The sequence below is a fragment of the Micromys minutus genome (genome assembly GCF_963924665.1).
Source record: "Micromys minutus genome assembly, chromosome: X".
Lineage (NCBI taxonomy): Eukaryota > Metazoa > Chordata > Mammalia > Rodentia > Muridae > Micromys > Micromys minutus.
Window position 1 is genome coordinate 76089139 of NC_137970.1, and position 10498 is coordinate 76099636.

At 38.7% G+C, this 10498-nt stretch overlaps 1 protein-coding gene across 2 annotated transcripts; it reads left to right on the top strand.

The window, feature by feature from the left end:
* Window positions 1-8343: 8343 nt before the first annotated feature.
* TCEAL3 (transcription elongation factor A like 3) lies at window positions 8344-10229 on the top strand. Of its 2 annotated transcripts, none has more exons than XM_080911008.1 (3): window positions 8344-8475; window positions 9039-9105; window positions 9413-10229. In XM_080911008.1, the coding sequence occupies exon 3, from the start codon at window positions 9439-9441 to the stop codon at window positions 10036-10038; it is 600 nt and encodes a 199-aa protein (XP_080767134.1). In that variant the 5' UTR covers window positions 8344-8475; window positions 9039-9105; window positions 9413-9438; the 3' UTR covers window positions 10039-10229. The 2 variants fall into 2 exon arrangements, with proteins under 2 accessions (XP_080767134.1, XP_080767135.1); XM_080911009.1 differs by lacking the exon at window positions 8344-8475 and adding an exon at window positions 8562-8583.
* The last annotated feature ends 269 nt before the right edge of the window (window positions 10230-10498 follow it).

A 10498-nucleotide genomic window follows, 5' to 3' on the forward strand; every position in this document is an offset into this window, starting at 1 on the left:
GAATGGTTCTGATGTATGTTTTTGCTCTTCAAACATCTTTCCCGTTCCTTTTGCTGTGCTTTGTAAGTTTCTTTCATTAAAAAGCTGTGTTGTAACAAATAGTAGTAAATGAGGGTAAAAATAAGCCTCTAGTGTAAGAGTTTACACTGATTATGAGTTGACTAATGTTTACTGTTGTTATTAGTAATCGGTTTTTCAGAATTCTTGCTTCCTTTCCTGACTTTAGTCCTTCCTAAGTACTCAGCACAGAGACTCTGGGGGTTCAGCAGTGGTAGCAGTGGAAATTTACTGCTATTAGGATAGTAAGATTTGGGAGAAGGGGGGGACTTCAGTAACTGACCAGTTAAATCTCTATCTTTTAGTGGACCTACATCTTTAACCTATGAACTTCAAAAGCATTTCTTTTTATATATGTTCTATTCTTCTGTCTACATAGCACAGGAAGTTTAGAAGACTGTGGAGTTGACTAGTTGCTATTCCAGCATATTTGTTGTACAAGTTTCTGATGAAAATTATTCCCCTGGAAAGTACAGGGAACAAAGCCCTCTTGAATTGTTTAATTAAGTTTATCAGAAAATAGCTTGAGGGCCAGAGAAATGAATTTCACAACCAACACTGTCCTTTTGTCTTCAAAATGAAGCTGAAAATAGATGCCCTCATCCCTGTCTATACCACTGCACATAGAGCTCTCAGGATAGTGATGCTGATGGAGTTCTGATCCCAACCCTACCATTTACCATCAGAATTAAAAAATATATTTGAACAATTTTTATTCTTCAAATGCACTTACTCATTGTTTATAGTGATTAGGGTTTTTTTACACTGTTCTATCACACTAGCCTCTAGTAGTTATATTGGAGCCAGAAGCATTCTCTTTGTAGAGTCTGAATCTTCTCAAATGAAGTTAAATTGTACCAGAAGACAGCTGAGTGAATATCTTAAAAAATTCCCAAATAAATAAATCAGACACACACACACACACACACACACACACACACATATACACACACACACACATACACACACACACATACATACACACACACACACACACACACACACACACACACACACACACACATATTCACATATAGAAAGAGAGAGAAGAGGGGGGGAGAGAGAGTGGTGGGGAGAGAGAGAGAGGCATTGCTATTCTTATCGCTTTGATATATAGTAGAGGCTGCCCTTGGATTTATAATCTTTTCTGCTTCATAAAATATTACATAAGTAGTTTCTAAGGTCTTAAAGAAGGACCTTAAAGAGGAATAAGATTTTCACTACTAAGGTGGTGGGAGGGGCAGTATTTTTTTCAGGAGAGAAAAGTATTTTCTAAAATCAATTTGTGGGGATGAGTGCACAATTTTGTGGATACACTGAACACTATTGAGTTTCATATTCAAACAAGGCACCATACCTCATACCTTCACATTTCTGAGGAAGCAGGAAGGCTACAGAGCAAAACCTGTCTCCAAAATAAAAAGAATTTGTGAATTTTATATCAAAAATCTGCTTATTTATATATAAATTTGCTTATTTATAAGAAATAAAATATAATTTGTGTATATTGTGATGTCCATATCAGTTAAAATCACTATCAGTTATAAAATTTATACATAAACTTTTAGAATTCCTAAATTGCATAATAGTATTCTCCTGCTTGACAGCTGGGTTTCTCCTTTCAGAATCTTCCATCCATCCTTTGTTTCTTTGCCTTCCACTTTCCTGTTGTTAGTGTCTAAGGTCTGTGGCAAAATTTTGTAATGATCTCAATATTCCTACCTATGATGGTTATTTTTTCAAGTTGACACAATTCAAAATAATCCTCTGAGAAGAGGCTAGGTGAGAAATTCTCTAGATCAGGTAGTCTATGTGCATTTCTCTGGAGGACTGGATTGATTATATTTATGGATGTGGGAAGCCTCGTCTAGAAGTAGGCAGCACCATTCCCTGGGTTCAAATACTTTATGATACATGAGTAGAAAAAAACTAAGCATGTATATATTCATTCTCTCTCTGCTATTGACTGGATGGGACTAATTGTTTCCAGTTCTGGTTGTCTTATCTTCCCTGAAAGAATGGAGTGTAACCTGGAATTGTAAGCAAAGCTTTTCTGCTCCAGGCTGCTTCTTGTCAGCATGTTTTTATCATTGCAACGGAAATGAAACTATGACTATTATCTTGCTCCCAATTTCAAAAGTAAAGCTTTTGGTCCTAGGCATTTTATTCAACGTTCACAATATATGTTTTGTAAATATATTTTAGTAAATCAAAGAAGATATTTTCTATAAGGGTTTCTCTTGTGCTTCGTATAAACATCAATAATTCTATATACTTTGGTTTATGACTCATAATGATTAAGCATTATATTTTATCATCTTAACATGAATTATATTCATTGGTTTTGAGATGCTATGTTACACTTTCCACTAGAGTATGTTGTTTATGATAGAGTATTCTTCTCATATTTGATCAGGTTGTTTCTCATTCAGGCTTTTTTAACATATGCTGATTAGTCTGTGTTTTTCCTTTTCTATGGTGGTCTTGTCAAATTTTAATATGAAGATTATGGAACTGTAAGTATGGTTCCTGAGTTAAGAACACTGGCAACACTTCTAGAGAACCTGGGGCTCAATTCTCAGCACCAAAATGGCAGCTCATAACCATCTGTAACTCCAGTCCCTGGGAATCCTGTGCCCTCTTCTTGCATCCTTGGGCCACACATATGTGCAAACAAAACACACACACACACACACACACACACACAATAAAACTCAGAAATCCCCAAAGCTTATATTATATTATTAAGATGACTTGCTGAGTGTTCCATGTCTTCTAATTCTCTGGAAAGCTTTGAATTAGATGGATATTATTTTTCCCATTGAGGTATTTGTGGGAGTTGCTGATGAAGTCTTCTGGCTTGGTAAGATCCCTAGTTGAAAATACCTTGAAAGATTTTTTAATATAGACATTATTTCTTTCATGTTTAAGGAGTAACTAAACTTAAAGCATCGCAGTGATACATGGGTTTAATCCTAGATATTCTGGAGGCTGAGATAAGAGAATTGCCCAGCCTGGGCAATTTTGCTAGACACTATCTGGAAATAAAGGTTAGAAATGTCCAGGAGTGTTAGTTCTATAGTTGTGTCTGTCTAGCATGTGAGAGGTTCTGAGTTCAATCCTTATCAGAGGGTCAAAAACTATAAGAATTTATAATTAATTGTGTTTCAATTCTATAAGATTCATTTTAATAAGAACTTATCTCATTCATCTTTATTTTGAAATTACTGACAAGTTTTTTTCTAATTGATTTTTTCATCTGTAGGAATTAAAGCAGTACTCTCATATTTTGTTCCTCACATTATTTGTGTATTCTCATTATTTCACACACCAGTATGAGTATTGATTCACACGCCAGAATGTGTATTGATTCACACACCAGTATGTGTATTGATTGATTTCATTGCTATTTCCTATGTAACAAACTTGTAGTTTTGTTGATATATTTTTATTCTGTCTTATCTGTTTAGTTAATTTCTGCCATTAGATTTATGTCTCTTGTAATTTTAATTAATTTATGCTCTGTTTCCACGTTCTGATTGTCTGCCTGAGTTATTGGTTTGGAATATTTTATCTCTTCTAATATGTATATTTCATGTTGTAAACATAAGTGTGGCTCAGTTATGGCTCTCAAGTTTTTTTTTACCCCCAAAATAGTTGACACATAAATATTTTAATTATCTTTCAGTTCAAACATTTTCTAATTTAAATGAGGTTTTAATGCAAATGGTCCCCATAGACTCATGTTTCAATTCTTAGTCCCCAGTTAGTAAAATTTTAGGTTGGGGGATGTGTATCACTGGGGGCATGCTTTGAGGTTTCAAATGACTTGGTCAGGCCATTCCAAGTGTGTTCTCTCTCTCCTACTTGTGGATCAAGATGTGAGCTCTCAGCTGTTCCTGTTGCCATGCCTTTGTTCTGCCTTGTGGACTCTAATCCTCGAAAACTGTAAGCACAATTAAAGGCTTTCTTTTATAAGTTGCCTTACCATAGACTTTAATCACAGCAACAGAAAAGTACTAAGAAACTAATTTTTGTTAGATTACAAATTTATTACTTCAATTTGAAATGCTCCTATAAGTATTATACTATTGAATTTTGTATGCTTGCACAATGGCAAATGTTCTATATTCTAGCCAATTTAAAACCTCAGATTGTACTTTATGATCAAGAATTTAGTCAATCTTCAAAATTGGTCTGCATTCATTTGAAAAGATTGTACAGTGATTATAATTAATGTTTTGTGTATCTCCCTAAGCCAAATTTACAGATTGCTTTCTTTATTTTACTTTTATCTATTCTTTTTACCTCTTTTGCAGTTAACACTGAATGTAAAAACACATGTATTCTTGTAGGAACTGCAATTTTTAAAGTTTGAGACAGTATTAATAAATGCATAAAATCAAAATACATATTATAACACCTCTTATCTCTATTTTAAAGTATGTTACTGTTTTTTATAAATTGAACAACTTTATTTTTAAAAAAACAAAGATAAATGTACAGATTTTAAGCATTTTTGCATACAAGTATACAAACACAATTTTGAAGTACTTGGTTTTTTTTAAAGGTTTGATAGTGTGCATTAAGATCTTACTAGTTACAATGAGCATAAAGTACATGTAAAACAAGATGTAAAGTATGTTACTGTTAATATGAGTATAAAACGTTTTGTTTTGGTCAGTTCTTGCTATTTGTTTTTTTGCACGTGTACTTTCATTTTTTTTTTTTTTTTTTTTTTTTTTTTTTTTTGAGACATGGTCTCTCGATATAGCCTTGACTGTCCTGGAACTCACTAAGTAGATCAGGATACCCTCCAACTCACAGAGATCTGTCTGCTTCTGTCTCCAGAATGCTGGTGTTTAAGGTAGGCACAACTATACCTGGCTTTTCTCTTATTTTTAATTTAAATTTTATTTTATGTGTATGGTGTTTTGCCTTCATGTATGTTTGTGCATCACATGTGTTCATTACCAACTGAAGCCAGATAGTTGGATCTCCTGAGACTGGAGTTACAGATGGTTGGAAGCTACCATGAGGGTGCTAGAAATTCTAGAAGATCACCACTGGTCTTGACTACTGAACCACCCCTCCAGTCCCTGAGCTTGACTTATCTTTATATTTCCATTTTGGTTTATAGGAGAGAAAATATTCATGCTGTAGGCCTCATCTCGTTAAGCACACAGTCTATCACTCAACACCTAAAGCTTGTATTTTATAAGCTGCATATAGGTGGGCAGTTTTCACTCTAAAATCATTGTTTTTAAATGGCTTCATATATATATGTATGTATATATATATATATATATATATATATATATATATATATATGTATGTATGTATGTATGTATATATATATATATATATATATATATATATATATATATATATATATATACTTTGCTATAATGTGATCACTATTCTTAATAGGATTAAATTAACTATTGTATCAAGTTTCTTTCTGGGTTATATGATCTCTGCTAGTCTTCTCATTGTTAGTATGTTTAATTTGCTGGCTGCCAATTTCCACATTTTTATTTTCTTTCAAGACATGAATAATACTCCATCTACTAACATGAAATCTTCATCTATCAATTACCATATATAATCTTAACCTTCTGAAATATGGTATCAATTTATACTTTTACATACTCCCAAGATATTGCAAGTGTTTTCCATGCTTTTACTACCCCCCTCTATTTGTATCTTTGTCGGTATACATTCAAAAAATGACAATAGTAGTTTTGACAGTTTCTTTTCCTGATGCTTCATTGAAATAAACTGACAAAAGCAACTTAAGGGAAAAGGGTCTTCTTTTGGTTCACAGTTCCAGATTTCAGTCTATCACCGCAGAGAAATCATAGAGACAAAGCACCAAAAACTTAAGGAAGTTGGTCACACATTCTCCTTAATTGGGAAGAGAAGGGAATGCATGTGTGCATGCTGATAAACTTTCTTTACTTAGCCTAAGACTCAGCCACAGAATTAAGTCATACACACACAGTGGGCAGCTTAACCCAATCTTAGTTAACCCAATCAAGAGATACTTTCACAGGTATGACCAGATTCCCATCTCTCAAATGATCCTGAAGTCTGTCAAGACAAAAATATTGTTTAAAACCTTATAGATATTTACCCTTTTAAATTTTGTTCACCCTTCCATCCCTACTTTTCCGTCTAAGATATTTTTAACCTGAAGATGTTTTCTATTATTTCATACCTGCTGCCTGTACAACTTTCCCAGTTTTGTTTTATTTTTATGTCACCTTTGCTTTGAAGTCTATTTTCTACTGCCTGCCAATTTCCAAGTTTTTATTTTCTTTCAAGACATGAATAATATTCCATTGTCTTCATATTTCCATTTTTGCTGTTGAGAAGCCAAATCAAAACAATTGAACTAGTTTCTTTGAAAACATAATCTTTAGTTCTGGCTACTTTAATTTTGTTGTTTGCCTTTGATTCTCTGAAACTCTATTACATTTGTATCAAGGGCCCAGACTTTAGTAGGCCCTGAGACCTTAGCACAACTGACTCCATGATGGAAGTATCATTCAGGTTACAAAACTCAGCACATAGACAACACCATCTGCCAAAACTATAACAAAGGCTTAATCCATCGAAGTCCATTGTTATGGGAAAGTATCTACATGTACTGACCTTAATTTTTGGCTTCTGTGCTTCTGCTTCTCGATAACCATTCTTGTTAACTGATGGGGTATAAACCCAGGGTATGTTTGTGTGTGTGTGTGTGTGTGTGTGTGTGTGTGTGTGTGTGTGTGTGTGCTTAAAAGCTAATCTTGAGAAAAGTTTGGGGCTACACTGCAATTCCAGACAACCAGTGTAGTAGCTAGTCAGCTAATAAAAACTTTCTATTGGCTTAAATCCATGTCTAAGCAGTCTTTTCTGGTGAATTCCTGACAACACATTAACTTCCACCTATACATAAATGATCAGATTCAAGATCTACAACAGGTGTCTGAAACTGGGTAATTTTAAACACTTTAAAACAATGTTTTTTACCCCTGTATTTTACTAAGCTCCTATGTTTTACTGAGCACCTTGCCAGGGTTTGTAGTTGTTGGGTTTGTTACTCTAAGATGCAATGCTAAGACTATCATGAATTTTACTTATTTCCTCACAATTTCATGAATAAAAGATGAATTCTTTTTAAAAAAAATGATGTTAAAGATAGAACTCAAAATCTTGCACATACTAGCCACATCCCCCATCACCAAAGGATCTTAGTTTTTTTCCCTTTAGTTAGTAAGTTATGAACTCTCTGCTTCTCTTTCAAATAAGCACTTTATGACTTTATTTAATATAAGAGAATTGTATGCATTACAAACTTTATACTTTGGGAGCACTGTTAAGTAAATCAGTAATTGCTTCAACACCAGCACTGTGGATGGCAAATGACTGATTAATATGTAGAGAACTTAGACTCTAAAAATATGCTGGAAATAGATGGAATGGAACAGCATAAAAGTTCATCAAGCAACTATCATGCCACTGAAATTTAAAAAAAAAAAAATCTTAGACTATATTTCAAGGGGTATGGGAGAACACTCTCCTACTATGACTGAAAGAAAAGCAAAACAGGGTCTGGTGTTTATACAGAAAAAAATAGTCTAGAGATGCATATTTGGAAATCATCAATATTTTGGGGTAAATGAGTGAGATCACGCAAAAAACAAAACAAAGAAAAGCAAACAAACAAAAAACCCTGTAAACTGAAAGAAGCCCAGAACACAACCCTAGGGAAGAATCAATAGCAGCTCAGCTTCCCAGCAGGCAGCTCCACCAGCCACTCATATTCCACAAGGCTGGGTAGTATGTTGTTTTAAACTCTTTATGGTAGCAGCACTGCCCTTGAACTCCCTGTAGCCAACGCTTGTCTTGAACACCTATTTCAACTTTCTGGGTGCTGTGATTAGAGGCGTGTGCTACTGTGCCCAGACTTGGTTTGAACGCAGGTTATTTTGGCTCAAGAGCTGAACACGACTGACAAAGTCAAATACCATTCTGATCGTTGGTCCCACCTGTAACTTGGGTATATGAGAGAGATGTATGTGTATCAAAGATGCACCAGGTAAAACATCCTGCAACCTCCCACTCTTCTTCTCAGGCATCTCATGACTTTGTGGTACACACCTTCTACAGTGCTCATCTCAGTCCCCTAGGGAGGTGGAGAGTGAGATGGGTCAGGCATGTGGGGGGTTGGGGGGGGCGAGCTCGGGTGACGCGGTGTTCACGTGACCGGCCAGGCGCAGACGTGGGCACCAGCCCCCACGTCCGCTTGCCCGCCCTGCGGTCTGGTCTTGGCACCCGCGCAGAACCAGCTCCCTGAGCTGCCCTAAGCAGCTGCGAGTGGGCTTCTGTGAGCCAGAGAAGGCAAAGGCCTGTCCTGGGTCTCTTCAGGTCAGTACTGAAATGCTGGCTCTGCCAACAGAGCAGGGCAGGGGTGGTGGGGGTGGCAACTGGAACCAGTAGCAGCGGGAGGGGAAGGGGAAGAGACCCGGGAGACTGGTAAGAAGGGGGCACAGCGGACTGGGCAAGAAGAAGGGGGAAGGAGGACCCCCGCCCCGCGCAGGCGGTTCCCTCCCTCGTCCCATTCCTAATTCGTTTTAGAGCAGGCGGGGGGGGGTGGTTGAGGGGGCCCGCAGTGCGACGGTGAGACGTAGACAGATTGATGCCTTCTGAAGTGATCCACTCACACTCCGGGCTCCGAAGACAAACTGACCGGGACCAAAAGAGGGTGGGGGTGGGGCAGGCTGCCTCCAGAGTCCGAATGGGGAGCGCAGAGTAAAACGGAGTTTGGAGAGCATCCTGATTTGGTGCCCAAGGCCTGAAAAGAAATGGCGGCTGGGGTATGCGGGGGTGGCGGGGTAACGGAGGACAAGGTTGAGTTATGAGTATGAAACTGCAGGACAGTCTCTGCATCCATTGACCATGCAGTCACTGCCCCCGTGTCCTATCTGTAGGTCTCTGTTGTTCCCAGCGCATTGTGACATCTGAGAAAGAGGGTCGACCTGCCTGGGATTCCTGCAGGTCAGTGAAAAATAACCAAATGGGTCAGGATTTGGGACCCCACTGCCTTCCACCTCCCAAGCTGTCCCATGTAACACACTCAGCTTGCCACCCTGAGCACCTAGAAAGTGGCCCGACCTGGCATGGTTTATCTGTCTCGGGTGGAGGAGGGGTGCAAGCCTACTACATACTTGGAGGGTTGGGACAGCCACCCGGACCCCCTCAAAGGGCCAGAGGCAAAGACAGATGTCAATGAGCCTGTATTCTGTCAGGTGTCTCAGTCTCTCACATCTCTTCTCTGCCTCCTGTTTCCTACTTTCACCCTCAGGACAGGAAAAGGAGGGAAATCTTGACATGGAAGAACTCCGCGGTGACAAGGAAGGCAAGCTGGAAAAGGAGGGGAAGCCAGAAGATGAAGTGGAGCCTGAAGATGAAGAAAAGTCAGATGAGGAAGAGAAGCGGGACAAGAAAGCAAAGCCAGCACGGGAGGGCAAGCTAGAGGGGGAGGCCAAGCCAGATGAGCAGGGGCAAGAAGAGGGGAAGCCCGAGAAGCAGGGAAAGTCTGACGGGGAGGGGAAGCGCCAAGGGGAGAGCAAGCCCGATTCCCAGGCAAAGTCAGCCAGCGAGGCTCGGGCTGCAGAAAAGCGCCCTGCTGAAGATTATGTGCCCCGGAAGGCAAAACGAAAAACAGATAGGGGGACAGATGATTCTCCCAAGAACTCCCAGGAGGGCTTACAGGACAGGCATGTAAGCAGTGAGGAGATGATGAGAGAGTGTGCGGATGTGACGAGGGCTCAGGAAGAGCTGAGGAAGAGGCAGAAAATGAGTGGTTTTCACTGGGTGCCAAGAGATGCACAGGATGCTTTAGTCCCCAGGGGCCAGCGGGGAGTCAGGGGGGTGAGGGGCGGTGGAGGCAGGAGCCAGAGGGGCCTACATGACATCCCATACCTTTAATGCCTTTGGCCTTCAATTCTGACCTCTCTGAGGAGAAAGAACACTGCTGGCCCTGCTTTCCCTGGTACATACTTGCCAGGCCTGTGCTTTAACCTTCAGCCGAAACTCTGCTTTAGGTGTCACTGTCCTTACCAGCAGCCTTCTGACCCGACTACAGTGATCTCTGTCTTTTAGTACAGGATTTTCACCCATGTGCATGTACATTGTAAAATAACAATAAAAAAGTTTGCAGAACTACAATACGGTATCAGCTTGTTTATATAAAATGTAAATATGTTTGCAGAAGGATTCTTAGCACTAAGAAAACTAGGAAACTGTACATCAAAACTCTAACAATACTTTTCACTACAAAAAAAAAAAAAAAAAAAAAAAAAAAAAAAAAAAAAAAAAAAAACACAGATGCAATCATCAGGTGGTTGGAGACTTCCTGCTATTCCCTTGCTGGTTGTAGCCAGATCGA